The sequence below is a fragment of the Mauremys reevesii genome, linkage group 1 (assembly GCF_016161935.1).
Source record: "Mauremys reevesii isolate NIE-2019 linkage group 1, ASM1616193v1, whole genome shotgun sequence".
NCBI lineage: Eukaryota > Metazoa > Chordata > Testudines > Geoemydidae > Mauremys > Mauremys reevesii.
In genome coordinates this window covers 335078895-335095337 of record NC_052623.1, presented here as the reverse complement: position 1 = coordinate 335095337, position 16443 = coordinate 335078895, and the positions used below count along the sequence as shown (strand labels likewise).

Below are 16443 nucleotides of genomic sequence, written 5' to 3'. Positions count from 1 at the left end.
ATTTTTCAGAAAAAAATCTGTCTACTCTTCACATTATAGCAGGTCAGGCATTTTACTTGTCTCCCTCCTTCCTCTTTGTGTATTTTACACCTCATGGGTGCATGATATAGATAGACCCCTTATTTGCAAAGGGAAAAAAGGATTAGTGAATCAGAAAAGCTTTTCCCCCTCCTGAGTTAAGTACAGAAGACTCGTGTGTAAATGGTTCATGCATTTAAAAGTCAATCAAGCTTTAAGGCAAGAAAAGCACATTATTCATTCAGTATACTCAAAATGGGAACTCTTCCATATATGGTAAGTCAAAAGTTGTTCATCTCCAAACAAATATAAACTAAAACTAATTTTTCTATTCTGATTTCCTTCTGTCTGCATATTATATAATATATAAAATATACATATACATGGAACCATGATATTTTCAAAGAAGTCCATAGGATTTAGCCATACAAATCCAATTAACAGAAATAGAAGTTGTGTGGCTAAATCTCTGCACCACTTTGAAATGTTAGGAACAGCAGAGAGGTAACAAAGTGTAAATGTTATACAAATCTCAGTTTTCCCAAGGAGCGGTACAAATAGCATGAAGACATTAACAGGATGGCAATAAACAAGTCTATGTGCATCTCTTTCACGTACAGCAGTTCTACTAAGTTCTACTTCAACAAAAAGAACTCTGCTAAAGATTAGTTAGGAAAAACATTTCCATGCATCTATTGTGGAGACAAGCTAGTTAAAAATAAAACTAAGTTCCAACTGTAAGCCCAATTTTGACCCCCGTTTAACTGTACTTGCACTAAATGTATCTGCCTGAAATTACACATACATTATACTTCCAGAACAAAATATCCTAATGTTCAGTTTGAGGATAATTAGACAAGGCATTTGAGATAAGGGTTTTAAAAAAAAAAAAGGGAAGTGATTTTACTTGGAAAAAGATTTTCCCAACTTTTTTGTCTCACTGTAACTTCAAAAAGGCTTGGCCTAAAAAACAAAACTTATTTTTATCCATTTTTGTCTTGGCAAAGAGGAGTTTGACTGGTTTGTGGAGGGTTTCAGTGGAATTCTTTAGTTATTAAATACCGTTTATGCACATCATATGGGCTCTGTATGATTCTTAACTCTGCATGCAGTCTTTTATGGAGACTGCGTTCTCCAAACAGTGCATAAGTGTCCTGCTCTGACACACAGTTCTCTCTGAAGCACACTTTGCAATGGTATATATTAGGATCCCTGGAAGAGGAGGTTAGCTACTTATAACTGGAGATTCTAAAAGATGTGTGATCCCTACCTGAGCGTTATGCGCATGCGCCAGAGCTTTTTAAAGTAGTATTGCTCGGCAGTCCACACGTGCCCGTGGTTTTGCCTGAGGCAATAAAGGGCATGTGCGTGGACCACCGAGCCATACTACTTTGAAAACCTCTGGCTCTGGGCGCATGCGCATGACCCTCAGTGGAATACAGATAGAGACCACCCATCTTGAAGAACCTCCAGTTACAGGTAAGTAACCCCATCTCCTCCTCCTCAAGTGATGGCCCATATTGTATTCTACTGAGGGTGATTGACAAACATTTCCTAGATAGCAGAAGGGTGGGAGGAAGATGGCAGAACGGAGGACTGCTGTGCCAAATGAGGCATCTGTCGCAGAATCAATGTACTAGAGCACAGTGAGAGGAAAAGGTATGTAACGAACTCCATGTGGCCGCCTCACATATGTCTGCAAGGGGCTCATTGCGGAGCGTGGCTGGGTTGATGCTTGCATTCTCGTAGAATAGGTTCAAATCCCACCTGGTGGGGAGTGTCCTGACAATTGATAGCAGCGTGTAATGCACTCTGAGACCCACTGAGAGACTCTCTGGGTGGAAATGGCCTGTCCCTTAATTCTCTCTGCTTTGGCGACAAATAGCCTGGGAGACTTCTGGAATGGCTTCACCTTGTGTAAGTAAAAGGCTAGGGCCCTACGCACATCGAGAGAATGAAGCCACAGTTCCTCATCAGAGGCATGTGATTTTGGAAAGAAGGTATGTAGATGTATGGGTTGGTGGAGTTTGGAAAGAAGGTATGTAGATGTATGGGTTGGTGGAGGTGAAATTGGAAAACTACCTTTAGCAGAAACTTGGGTTGCAGTTGCAGTGAGACCTTGTCCTTATGGAACGTGGTGAAAGGGGTGTTTGCTATCATGGCTCCCAGCTCACCAACCATCCTCGCTGAGATAATGGTAACAAGGTAAGCGACTTATACGGGGGGGGGGGGGGGTCATGGGTCCAGCAGTTCAAAGGAAGAGGTCATTAAAGAGGTAAGGACTAGGCTGAAGTCCCATTGGGGAGCAACAGGCTGAATGGGTGGATATTTACGTAAAAGGCACTTCAATAATCCAGTGGTCAAGGGGTGGGTAAAAATCAAATGCCCTTCCACTGGAGGGTGGAAAGCACTAATGGCGGGTGCATGAATTCTGTTAGAGCTGAGAGTCTCAAGGTTTTCAGATACAGGAAATAGTCTACGAGCATGGGGATGCGCACAGCTTCGGGGGCAAGGCCTTACTGTTGGGCCCAGAAGGTGAAACATGTCCATTTGGCTTGACAAGATCACCTTGTGGAATCCTTTCAGCTACTGGTGAGGACGTCTTGTGCCGCCATTGAGCATTATTGTGGTAATGGAGGTGTCCATCCAAAAACCAAGCCGTCAGGTGTAGCGTCCATGGATCTGGATGCCTAAGTCTGCTGTTGTGTTATGTCGGCAGTTTCAGAAATGTCTGGAGCGGGAATGGAGGTTGTTTCAACATGCAGAGAAGAGGGAACCAGAATTGGGGAGACCAGAATGGAGCGATCAGAATTACTGTAGCTTTCTCCTGCCAGAGTTTGTGGAGGACGTGGGGTAGGAGTGGTAGGGGGGAAGGCATAGTCTGACCAATTGATGACAAGGTTTTGCCCAGTGAGAGGGCACCGAGTCCTCCTCTGAAGCAATACTGACTTGGTGTTGATGTGTGATGCACAGAGATATCTGATTGGTGTACCCCAGCGACCAATCACAGAGATCTTTATCATGTTGTACGACTCCCATTCATGGTCAGTTGCAAAGCTCCTAGAGAATCTGCAATGATATTCTGGATGTCAGGCAGATAGGCTCCTGACTAATGGATATGATGTGAAATGTACCATTCCCCAGAGGTGAACTACCTCCAAACACACCACTGGGGACCTCGTGCCCCCTTGTCTGTTTATGTACTATACTGTGGTGGTGTTGTCTGAAATGACAAGGACGTGGTGATAGCACATAGCTGGTAAGAATACATGGCATGCTTTGCATACTGCCAGAAGTTCTAGTATGTTTATTTGTATCCTGACCTTGTGTGGTCCAGGTGCCGTATATCATATGATCGCCAATTTGAGCACCCCATTTTGTGAGTGACATCTGTTGAGACTGTCCTGGTCAGCGAGGATGGGAGGAAGGGCATTGCCTGGACCAGACTTGTAGTGGGTCTGTCCACCACTGAAGAGAAGAGATGACCTCCACTGGAATGCTGAGTATGGCGTCCATGGATTGGTGCATGGAGAATAGACTCTTTGCAGCCTTAACTATATAGCGAAGGTGCAGGTGGGCAAAGGGCGTGACATATGTGCACACCACCACATGCCCTAGGATGGAAAGGCAGGTCCTGTCCATGACTGAAGGGTTGTAGATTGCCAGGGCTATTTGGTCCAGTAGGTTCTGGAATCTGTTCTGTGGCAGATAAGCTCATGTGGAGGTCGCATGAATGCAAGCTTCTATGAATTCCAAACTGAGCACTGTACACTTCGTATTGTGTTGTAACTGAAATCAATATATTTGAAAATGTAGAAAACATCCAAAAATATTTAAATACATGGTATTCTATTATCAACAGTGCGATTAATCGCTTGACAGCCCTAATTTTCATAGAACATTTCCAATTCTTAAAACACACATTAAAAATCTTGTTCAAACCAGTTATATCCAAAACGTAATGGTAACATAACCCTGGGTCATATCCTAGCTAACTCTAACTTTCCCACAACACTATCTCTAACTTTCCCACACTAGCAACTTCAATTTGTCATACTCTTCTACCCTTACGCTAATTTTGGCTCAAAACCTAACTTCTACTTATTTCTTAACCTAAACCATCCTATGGGCTACAGGAGTGCCAGCCAATCAGGGAATGATTGAGGGCTATCGCTCATGTCCTCTAGTGGTGAGGAAGAAGCAGTGCCTGTCTCGAACCCCGCAGACCCCAGCTGTAGACTCGTGGGTTCTTCCGGAGATAGCCATTCTCTCCCCTTTCAATATCTTCTAGTATTAGCAGCATATCCTAAAACTTTCTTTTTAAGTACAAACTCAAGACCTATCTAATGCTCACCTCCCTTTCCTAACATACTTCCCCCATACTTGGCCTTGGAAGTTCTAGATGTGATAATGCTTGTGCTTTCTTGTGAATAGGTTACATATATACTGTTGTGTAAACCAAAATGGATGTGGCTCATGAGGCCTGGAGCTACAGGCAAAACAGAATAGCCATACTGATTCCTGGCTGGACTAGCAAGGTATTCAGATTTTAAATGTGGCAACTAGCTGTGATTCTGTGACGTACATGCAATGCTTAATAAAGGACTCGAACAAAATGTGTCCACGTGTGCTGCATGTTCCACATATTGCTCATCTTTTGAATGTAGCTATTGATCATTGCAACCAAAACAAATGAGTTCCATGATGTGACCAAATTTGTGGTATATTTTCCAGAAATATTTAAACTTGCCAAGTACAAGGTGTGTGTTTTTTAAAGACTGTGTAATCAATGTGAGCCCATCAGGTTTGTGTGCACGCTCTTACGCCGTGTTTCCTGTTTCAAGGCAGCAAAATTCATTCATGCATATTGGGACAGTGTGACAGACTCTCCAACTGAAGAAGAGGATGCAGTCACCTCAAAGAAGGCAACGAAACTTTGCCAGCTGGTTGAGAGCGATGGAAACCAGTGAGAATTGTATTGCAAGTTATATTTTCTTTGTGTATTATTGGGACAAATCCACATGGTTTCATTTGCAAATGGACACAAATGCATCCCGATACACTGCATTGATACACTGTTTAATTGTGATGTTTACAAGTTATTGCTGATGTAGATGAAGTCTAAAAAAGAAGTGGAACTCAAGTCAATGGGCTTCAAAAGGCAATTCCTTTAATCTGCAATGAATGCTTTTGCATCAGAATTCCAAAATTAACTAAAGGTACCCATATCTTGCAATGTACCGAAGAGACTCTATGGATCAGGATCACTTTTTGCCAACTGTAAAGTGTTTGATCCATTTGTCAAGGCTCAGATGTCACAAAATTTTAGTGACTAGGAATATACTCTGTGCATTTTCCCTGGGACGGCATAAGAATTTAAGCACAATTTTGACTTGTACATGGCATGTGAAGTGCCCTGTCATGACAGTGTAACAGCACTTTAACACTACAGAAGTAAAATGTAGTCATTGCCTGTCATGTCCAGCATGGCATTACATATACTCAAAGAGCTAGTAACTAATGTTTGTGGAAAGATCATTCAGTCTGTTCAAAAAAGTTCAAGACAAACACTGCATGTGCCTCTCCGAGGACCGACTTGCGCAGCTCAACGTTCTGTACTATTATAAGGACATAAGCTCAAAATTTGGAGAGCTTTTGAAAACTGGAATAATCTGCTGGCTCTAACAAAAGATTACACATTCCAGTACCTCTATAAAAAGCCTGATATAATATATTTTTATTTCTCAAACCTCCTAGCTGTGGGAACGGAAGACTTTATAGGCAAATTCTAGTGATATAGGCGGCTTTAGAATTAGGCTTGTTTTAAATTGACTAGTGAATGAATAGTAGAAATACCGGTAGGTATGATTTGTTGATGTAAGGATATGTTGACAATTTGTACTTTAACAATTTATGAATCTTTAACTTTTTGAATCTCTAAGTGTAGGGTCAGTACCTAGCCCCCCAAAAAAGCTTCCCACAACAGTGAAAATTTAAATTGATAAAAATAAACACTGATATTATTTTAAGTTATAAAAAAAGTCAAATTCTGCCAATCCTAAATATAGTTAACTGTACAAATAATGGTAATAGTAAATGATGTGTTTTTAAGGGTGATCACTATAAGCAATCACAGCTGTAGCTCAATATTTAAATCTGACCAATGGATAAATGAGGTCAGGAGGTATTAACCTCTCAAGTCCTGAAAGTGATCAGAAAATTCTTAAATAAGAAATCTAGCTGCTAGTTGGAGGGAAGGCTAAAATAACTGATATTGGTTAGTCCAAACTCCTCAAATATCCAAAGGCTTCAGGGCTTTTATACACAGAGTTCAAAAGCTCATCTATCAAATCAGCTACTTAATAAAGAGGCAAAATAAAACTCGTCCCAATCAAGGCATTAGATTTTATGACAACTTTATTTCTATAGAAACTGCGAATACCATCATCAGCTCTAGTGTGGAACTGAATCCTTTGAAATACCAGACATACTTCCAATAGTTTGATTGTTTCCTTGACCTCTGTCAGGGTTACAATTAAGTTGTATAATCAAAAGTTCTTGTGTTTTTAAGTCTGTATAGTCACTTCTAAATAGTGGAACCTTTTCCCTAAACTTTTCTTAGTGCACATATCTACAGTGATCAAGACTAAATATTTTTGTCACCCAGACAGTTTGTTCACTCTCTCATTTGTATATCAATACAATACTTATTTAGATGTTGCTACGTATTAACAACTTTCCTTGCAGCATAATTGGAAAAATAAGATTTAAAAAGGTTTACAAATGATTCTGCCAAATAATTGTGTACTTAATTTCTGTATTACTTGTGAATTGCTTTTAGAAGCTTGAACAAAAAGTCTCTTCCCCAGTTGTCTTTGCCCCACTTGCCAAGTGGGGAATTTGTGGGTTTTGAAATAATACAGCTGTATTTGTTTAGTAGTGACTTCAATTGCACAGTCCCTTATGACAAGAAGATATCTTTATTTGTGCATCATTTACACAACCAGTATACTACTCAGAATAGTGCTAATTTATGAAAGACTATTGCTGGAGTTTTGAAACAAAAACAAAATCAAGGGAGGAAAAGACAGGAGCAAAGTGTAAACTCTTCGGCGCTCATTTTCCTTGTTTCCAAATCCCTGACATGCCATTCCATAAACTCCTTAAAAAAAGATAAGATAAAACTAAACTGAAAAGACCTTCTTCTTTCACTCTCAAGAGTGCATGCAATGGAAAGTAATACTAAAATGGCACTGACTTTAAAAAAACAAAACAAAAAAACCACCACCAGATCATAGACTTGTGTCAACACTAGCAAAAAAAACCTCTCTGATCAATGTGGTACTTTACTAGTAGAAAAGACATTTTCTCTCTGATTCAGTGTATACAAGAGGTCAAATTAAGGAAAAATATTTTAAATTTTAAACCTAAATCTTAAAAATTAAATTTTAAAGACAAGAGTTAGTGTTTCAGTTAAAAAACCCTAAGTTTTGATATTTTATTAATATATATCACCTTATGCAAACCTATAATTTGAAATTTGCAATACATATTTTCTATCGATGGCATTTTTATTTGTAATATAGAAGAGAGTATTGTTCCTGTGGTGAGAGGATGGAGTTAAATCGTGAAATATTCATTTTTAATTAAGATTACTGTATCAAAGGCAAGATTTAATACAGAATTGAAGTAAGGATCAAGGTTAATGCCTATTCTGAAGAGAATTTACATAAATTATGCCTTCCTACTAAACTATGAGGCTTACTTTGTCAATTTATACCGTGTGATCATAAAAATTAGAGATGGAAAGTATCTAAGTCATCTTTTTTCTCCTCACCCCAAATCCAGAACGTTTTAGTAAATTATATTTTTGTGTGCTTTGTCCAGTGTCATTTTAAATGACTCAAGAAGTGGAGTCTTCCACTAAACCTCATGGGAGACTACTAAATAGTTTACGATACCACTGACTGAAGCTTGTTCATGGTATTAAAAGCTATTTTCCTCTAATTTTTCATTAAATTACTTCTAAATTATTCCTTTTCTAGTATTGACAGACTTCAAATACTTGCAGACAGTTATACTGCAGCTCTAAAGCTATTTCATCAAAATTTGGGGGGTGGGGAATCCTCTCGGGCTGTAAATCACCAAGCACACAGTAATAAGTGTGCATGTACATTTCCTTTACTCTTTCTTCTGACCTGCGTCAGTCCCCTCTAGTCCCCAATTTTTGCTGTTCTATTTCAGGTTATTTTCCTCTACAAAAACTTGCTTGAATTTACCAACTTTGGCCTTCATTAGTTTCACACGGATATGTGAGTTTGATAAGAAAACAGAAGCAAAGCTATCCCTTTCCATTCACGCCAAAAAACACACGTGCACACAAGGAAGGAACAGAATAACCTGTATTAAATAGTTTTATTATTGTCATAGGTTTATTCCCCACTATGAACTTTAGCATCCACAAGATGGGGACCTGCATGGGCTCCTCTAAACTTAAATCGTAGTTTAGATCTGGTACACTGCCACCAGCTAGAAATTCCAGTGTCTAGCACACTCCCTGTTCCCCCAAACTCTCTCTGGGGAACACAGATCCAAACTTCCTTGGATCTTAACACAAAGGGAAATAATCCATTCCCCCCACCTTCCTCCCCCTCCCCTAGTCCTTGGGAGAGATCACCTTGATTCAAACTCCTTGAATCAAAACAAAGAGGGATTCACTTTTCCCCCCTCCCCTTCCCCTGAAAATCCAAACAAGGGAAGAAATCAGTCAGGTTCTAGAAAGACAGACAGACAGACAGACAGACCACTCTCTCTGTAACACCAGGATGGAAAAATATACAGGGTCTAGCTTATAAACCTGGAGAGACTTCCCTCCCACTCCTTTCTCAGAATAATCAAAGTAACAGCAAACAGAAATAAAGATATTTCTCCAGCAAACACACAATTGCAAATGCAGAAATTAATTATAAGACTAATCCGCCTTTCTAATACTCACTATACTGAATAGTAGGAAATACTTCAGGAAAACTTGGAGAACTTGGAGATATGTCTGGCCCCTCTTAGATCCAAAGAGAAAACAACCCAAACAAAGACACAGACAAAGACTTCCCTCCACAGAGATTTGAAATTATCTTGTCCCCTGATTGGTCCTTTGGTCAGGTGTCCGTCAGATTACTGAGCTTGTTAACCCTTTACAGGTAAAAGAGACCTTAACCCTTAACTATCTGTTTATGAATTATAATTTATGAAAAAATCATACTAGTGTGAGTTCTCCATAAATCCATGCTGTTTATATATCTGGCTGCTATTATTCTCTATGGTTGCAAATTTCCAAAACGACTAGTCATTTTGGATGCCTTGATTTTTGTTTGCTCAATTTGACACACATTAAAGGAATTTGGTTTCCAGAAGATGGGTGCTTAGCACTTGGTTTATATTTTTTAAAATGTTTCACAGTTTTACTAGGGAATGAAGACAAATTAATTGGATATTAATTGCAATGATCACTTTTCATTTTGAAACTCACCACATTTGGCTTTAATTTTTTTTTTAATTTTTTTTTCTGAAGTCTCAGTCATCCATGAATGTTTCAAAGTGACTGCTAATGTTCAGTACATTCTCAAGAGATCAGCTAAACTCTCTTTGATACTATGGTGCTGAACACTATACAAAATCCTAATAGCTTCCTGTAAGCTGTACTGATAGCTTTACTCATATTGGCTGAAATCCTGGCCCCAATGAAATCAATGTCAGCCACTAAGTAATGCCCTCCAGAAGACGTCCAATGGATTTAAAATGAGATACTTCTGGTGAAAAGCACTAGTTGACGTTAATAAGATCATAATCTAGCTCCAGGTATTAGCATGAATATTGTCCAGATCTTTTGGTTTGTATATGCTAACATGTATTTCCTGGTTTTCTATCAGCCACTATAGTATGGTATGACCATAGTCTCATAGATAATGTGCAACACAGTTCATTGCCAAATTGTAACTAACTGTTATGCTTTTGACATGTGGACCAAATAGCCCAGGGAACTGGTTGTGGTATACAAAACCTTACATTTACATGTCACATTTATTTAGACAGATGAGTCTGGTATGACCAAAAGTTCCTATTTCTGATGGCACCTTAATGTGTTTTATGAAATTACTTTGGTATCTCAAAAAGTAGTTTGTAGCATGTAAGTGTCCAGATCACATTCAACAACAACTCATTTGTCACTAACTGACAACCACATTATCTGTCTCGGGAGAAACCAAAAACTGAATGGGCATGGAGGCTGAATTCAACTAATGATTCTTCTAGATACTACACAAAGGCAACGTAGAGGAGATTACTCTGTGATGCTGTATGCATTCCATAAATAAAAAGATTGACAATCTCCTACGTTGTCAATCTAGCATCTTTCACACAAATTATTAAAAAGCTTCTCCCTTTACCATCAGCATTATCCATCCGTTAGAAACCATGTCAGGCTAGAAAATAGCTGTTTTCCAGAGCCAACTGCTTGTGAATAAAGGAAAAAGACTGAAAAAGATCATTTTGTAACCACAGTCTTCAGTTTTCTGCCCAGGTCCTTTCAGCAATCCTTCAGACAATCTTTTTGTTTTCAATATCAGTTATAACAAGTAAAGTGTCTCCATTATTCTTCAAGTTATCCTTGGCCATTCTTTTTCATGCTTCTTGCTCCGATACCTAGATAACAGTATATCAACTTGTCCATTTTATCTAGGTCACAGGTACCCTGAGTTATACTCACCACTATCCAGTCACTAAACAAGATCAACTTGGCTTTTACATCTCTACTGTATCATTATAATCAATGCCACTACTACCATCACTCCATTAGAGCCAAATTCATCAGAATTTGAATTCACTGCCTCTTGAAGAAGCTACAATTTTGTTTCACAGGTTACTTAGTCTGGTCATTAGATTATTAGAAAGAAAATTTAAAAAATATGTACATTAGCTAATCATGAATTTTATATGTACATTCTATTTGCATTGATTACAATAACGAAAATTACTTCTCTCTTCAGATATACAAATATCTTTTAATATTCAATTTACACTGTTGTAATAATATACCACTACAACTTGCTAGAAATGTCTGCATATACAATAACATCCATACATACCATTTGTATTTAGAATTATATTGTAAGAATACTAATACAGAAAACAAAAGTTGAATATATAAAAACTAAATACAGAATTATTGCTATTAATCTATTTTATTTATTAATTATTGCTATTAATTGCTATTAATCTAAACTATTAGTGTTCTATATGTGGATAGCAGCAGGGCAACTGAGATTATCTTCATTCAAATATTCAGGGTTGCCCCAGATATTAATGACAAACATCTCTATTTCAGACAGATTGCATTTGCATTCTGTCCTTATGATCAGAAGTTGTATTAAAACATTTCAGTTTTTATTTAAGCTGTGCCTGAAAATCATTAGTTATGAATAAAGAAGTATCAAGGCTATATATTTTTTACTTTCTAAAATTTAAGCAATTGAGAGATACCTGGCCTTTTATCTATCTATGCATTTCTAGTGCACCAGTTAGACGTATGCCCCATTTACACAGGTAACATTTCAGTCTAACTAAGGGACCCATCTCTCCACCTTTTCCTCACACTATGTTTACCTGTAGTGGGATCACTCTTAGTGTTGTCTTTCAGGAGATACTGCCAGGCATTTCTGCTGCTACCATTATTGAGAGAAGGCCTACGCAAAGACATAAGGCTTGTACTTTGACCTAAAAGCAGCAAAACTATGGCTCATCTTTCTCCTAGGGATTCCCACAGAAGTATGGTCTTTGCCAGCAACGCATTCTTCTCCACTGCCAGAGTTCCAATGCTTGTTGCTGGGTTAACCAACAGCAGCCCTCCTGAAAGGGAGGGCTGACACTGGCACCACCACCATTAGTGTGTCCCTTCCCAAAAGACACTGTGCAGCACAACTGGCTAAGTCCGTCCACAGGATGAATTCACAAGTGGGGGATGGTCAGGTAAGCAAGACATTGATTTCTCTGGCCCTTCAATGGCTTTCACCGGAAACCTGAGGTGTGCAGAGGGCGGTTTTTAGATTACTGAACTATGCTATTCACATCCTGTATTCTATTCACAACTGTCTATTCACAACTGTATTGCAGTGTCCCCACATTTCTCTTCTTCACCTCTATCCCAATGTTTTGTTGCCTCTCTGTTACATTATAAGTGAAATTAGACTATAAGATCTTAGATGAGGATCCTTGTATAGCATCTATGTACTGTGAGACATTCTGCACAGTTTTCAACCCTGAAAATAATCAATAATAATCATTCTCTGGTCGGAAGTGCTGGCCAGCTAATGAAGGAGTTTTAATGGAACATCAGCACCTTGCTGCATTCAGGACAAGACAATTAAGCTTCACTTTTTTGGATCAAGTTTTAGGTTGTCATGGGAAACCAAAAAGTTGCTTTTTTTCTTAGCCTCATATTCTGTCACAATGTTATATTTTTAAACAAGCTACAATAATTGTAATCTTTTACTTCTGTTTACCAAGTATATAAACTTTTCAGAGTGAAAATTTACTCTAATTTCCAACTCCATATCTTCCAAAGTCCACTCCCCAAAAATAATATTTTTTGTTAATTTCCCTAGGACAGCTACATTATTCCAATTCTTACTATTCACCATCTATGAAGGGGCATTCTTTTGTCAATAGGCTTCATACTTTAAAATCCTGCCTTCCAAATTAACCGTACTGCAGCTGCTTCTTTTGTCCATGATGCTGTGTCATGGCCCGCTGTTCCCAATTAAATGAATAGAAAGCAGCAGAGGGTATTTGGAGGAAGAGAAGGGAGGTCAAGTAAAAAGTCAGTGACTAGAACTGTACTTGACAAAGCAGAAATACATCACTCTACAAATATTTAGTCAAGTGATAAAATAGATTCGTTAACATTCCATTTTGTTACCCCTTTATGCTAAAATAAGTTGTCCATACAACAAGTCCATACATTGGACTCAAAATTGTTATAGGGGCCTCCCAATACAAATAAACTACAAACTAATTTCAAATATGATGCAACAAAGGCACTCGAGTATCTCAGTGGTATATATGTACAGAATAGGAGTGGGGAGGAGTAACAAGGCAATAGGACAGAAAAAGAATTTATAACTATAGCTGAATCTTCCACCAGGAATACTGGATCATATTTTGTGTCTTTGCATCATGGCAGAGAGCAATAGTTACAAATCCATAGGGCCTTATGGGGAATATAATATAACAGAGAAATACAGATTTATAGCTACTAAACCCTTTGATTCTACCTAATCAAAACACAAAAATGTGCACTACCTATCGTAACACCGCCCCCAAATTTATTTTTATGAAAAAAGAGAGCATTTTGGAATAGAATTATGCGCACACATGCTAAATAGTTAAAAGATATGTTAAATCTGTCACATATACAAACTGGATTTAGATACAGAAGTTAAGAGGTTGTACAGTACTTGCTTAATTAATCTTTGCTCTATTAACAGATAAACCAGATGTACTATTATGTTCTTTGTTCTCATCTGCAGAGGGGATGAACAGATTATTTATCTCCAAACAATAGGAGTTCGTGTACTACAGCGCAGATTTTTTTTTTTTTAAATCTGGAAGGCAATCACTAACAAGCTTCAGCTGGAACTGCTTGATGTAAAAACAGTGTGAACTTGTTCGACTAATAAATGATGTTCCTTCCATTAAGAAAAATAAACTAATTTCCAAATGGAGGGTTTTGGTTTTTTTAAAAACATAATTCTATATTTAACACTGTTAGATACTATGTATTGTATATTGAAATAGTTATTTTTTTCATAGATAGTCTTAATTTTGCAAAAGTTTAAAAAAAAACCATAAGTAACACCAGGAGAAAATAAAAAAAGAAGGTAATCAGCAGTTAATCAGTATACGAAACATCCTCCACGCAACACCTGATGCTGTCTCAGGTGATGCCACAGTATGAAAGAGTACTTAGTGTTATATTCAGAGGGCCACAATATGTGCTATATTTATGAATACATATAATGAACATATTGCATTGAAGCAGTTAAGCACTATTGTCAAGATTGCTAGCCTAAACATTCATTTGCTTTGAAAGCTCTTTTTTTTTAATCTGACTGGCAGATCTTTGAAATGATCAATCATATACTATATTCTGGCATTACTATACCATAATACTTAATTAAAAATCCAATATATTGTGCGCCCCTCACAAAACTGGTACAAAAAACCAATCCTCTATCATAATGTTCATACATAGGCACAACATAAGTAAGCCAATGCAAAATTTGTTTAAAAAAATATTAGCGGAGCCAAGAACCTAAAACTAAAGGGAAGACTTTCAAGGTAGGTCAACTTTTAGGATTAATAACCTTGACAGAATGTTTACCATTGAAACTGACTTGTTCTCCGTGCTTCCATACAGACTGTACCAGCATTAAAGTTCTGCCCTCTAGCATCCTTCCTTCCATTATATCATAAGCTTTTCTTCTGAAAATCTGTTTATATTAATTAACATTAATTTCAATCTTTAGGAGATGGCTTAAAAAAAACCAGATCACATCCTTTTTCTAAACCACTGAATGTTTAGAAAAGTGCAACTGTACAATTGGACTCTTGTCACTGGAGACTCCTTGGGATAGGGATTGTCTACATTTGAAGTGTACCGTACGCAGTGTATCATCAGTGTTTAACGTGTGATAATACAGGCGTTTATTATCTCACTTTTGCAAAGTCACACACAAGCCTTAGTGTAATGTAAAGTTTGAATGAATTCAGCTTTCCAGTTAACAAATTATATCATAAGCAGTAAATAAGAAAGGCTACTGAAGACTCCTTGAGTATATAATCACAAGCGTCAAAATAATAAAAAGAAGCAAGATATTAAGGTTTGCAACTACCTGGAGAGTCATACAGCATCTTTGTCCCAGGAATGTTTGGAGATCCCTGGCAATTTTCTACCTATTAACCAAACCAGGGGTTCAGAAATTTGCTGCTCTAAATTATTAGAAAGGAATTTTTCTTTTTAATTTAGCTTCTGAGTAAGGCAATACTTTTATATTTTGGGAAACAGATAGCAAAATAATATATCTAAAATTAATCACAATACTTTAAAATCTAATTTAGACCATTCAACAAAATATGGCTCAGATCAATTTTTCCCCAAAGAAAAACTTTGTTTTTTAAACCTATTAATACTACAGAGCTTATTAGTAGCTGCTTCTCCATAGCTTTGATTATAAAACATTATTTTGACTGAGATCTGAGTCTAGGGTTTTATTTTATTCACAGCCATGCTGAGGCTTGAAGTTGTTTAGTCAGTTATTTGGTTAAAAAGAAGTATTGCCTGCTCATTTTCTTTGGTTTAACAGCAGGCTCTCAAGCTGCCATACTCTGTTGAAGTGCTAACCCATGATTCCACGCTGTGTTCCATACACAGTTCCCCATTTTTGCTTACACATTTCTGCCAGATTTGTCTAATAATCAAGAAAAGTCATAAGAAATTATGAGAAAATAATAAGCGGGGGAAGAGGAGACAGTTGATTTACTGCCTTCCTTTCTTTATTTCCTAAAAGCCCTTACACTTATTAAGGATTTTCTTGCTCTTTAGAGAAATATGGCACAAACATGCACACACATGCATACACATGTACAAGGAACGTAGATAGTGGTGACCAAGTGCAATAGTACAGATATACATATTTAGTGGGGTATTGTTTCTTGAATACACCTGCCAACAGTAAAAAGAACTGTCCTCCTAATAACTCAACTCTGACGAGCATGGAGCAACCATGCAGCTTGTTCTCGACCACCAGGCTGCAGTCATAGCCAGGGACTCTGAGTGATGTACAAATGACAGATTCCCTGATTGTGTACAAGAGCCATTGGCATGACATAGCTAAATCCACCGTCCTTCCCCACCCAACGCAGCAGACTCAGAGGTAGGGAGGTTTTGGCTCGGCCAGTAGCGGAAAGAAAACCCTTAGTCCCTTTAAAGATTGCACCCTCCTCCTCGCGGGGACTCAGCTTCCTCATGGGCTTAAGGAGGGGATCTCTGTGATTGACTGGTAGATAGAATGATGCAACAAACTGATTGGCTCCTGTGCAACCCATGGAGAATGCATATAAGCTCTTTCCCCTGCCCAAGGTGCCATTCTGCCCTGTGAAGAAAAGCTACTGCCCTGGGATTAAAGTAGGAGTGGGTGTGTTTGAACTTTGCTCTGGACTTCATGATAGTCACCTTTTTAGTACTATGAAGGAATTTTTTCCTCACTATCAGATTGGCCTCAGTATTGTGGGTTTATTGGGTTTTTTTTGCCTTCCTCGCAGCAGTCCAGAGATCTGAACTGTAAAATTCATTTTGTTACAACTTGGCAGATA

General features: G+C 38.0%; 1 protein-coding gene across 5 annotated transcripts in view; it reads right to left on the bottom strand.

The window, feature by feature from the left end:
- Positions 1 to 16443, bottom strand: part of ORC5 (origin recognition complex subunit 5) — a 130272-nt gene that overhangs the window by 43001 nt on the left and 70828 nt on the right. Inside the window, exon 14 of one of the 5 annotated variants that reach the window (XM_039517404.1) lies at positions 6832 to 7180. The exons of 3 other annotated variants lie outside the window; for them this stretch is intronic. In XM_039517404.1, the coding sequence (XP_039373338.1) occupies positions 7091 to 7180 (90 nt within the window). In that variant the 3' untranslated portion in view covers positions 6832 to 7090. Of the gene's footprint in view, positions 1 to 6831; positions 7181 to 11302; positions 12090 to 16443 lie in introns of those variants that run through there. One more of the 5 variants, XM_039517418.1, reaches the window with a different exon arrangement.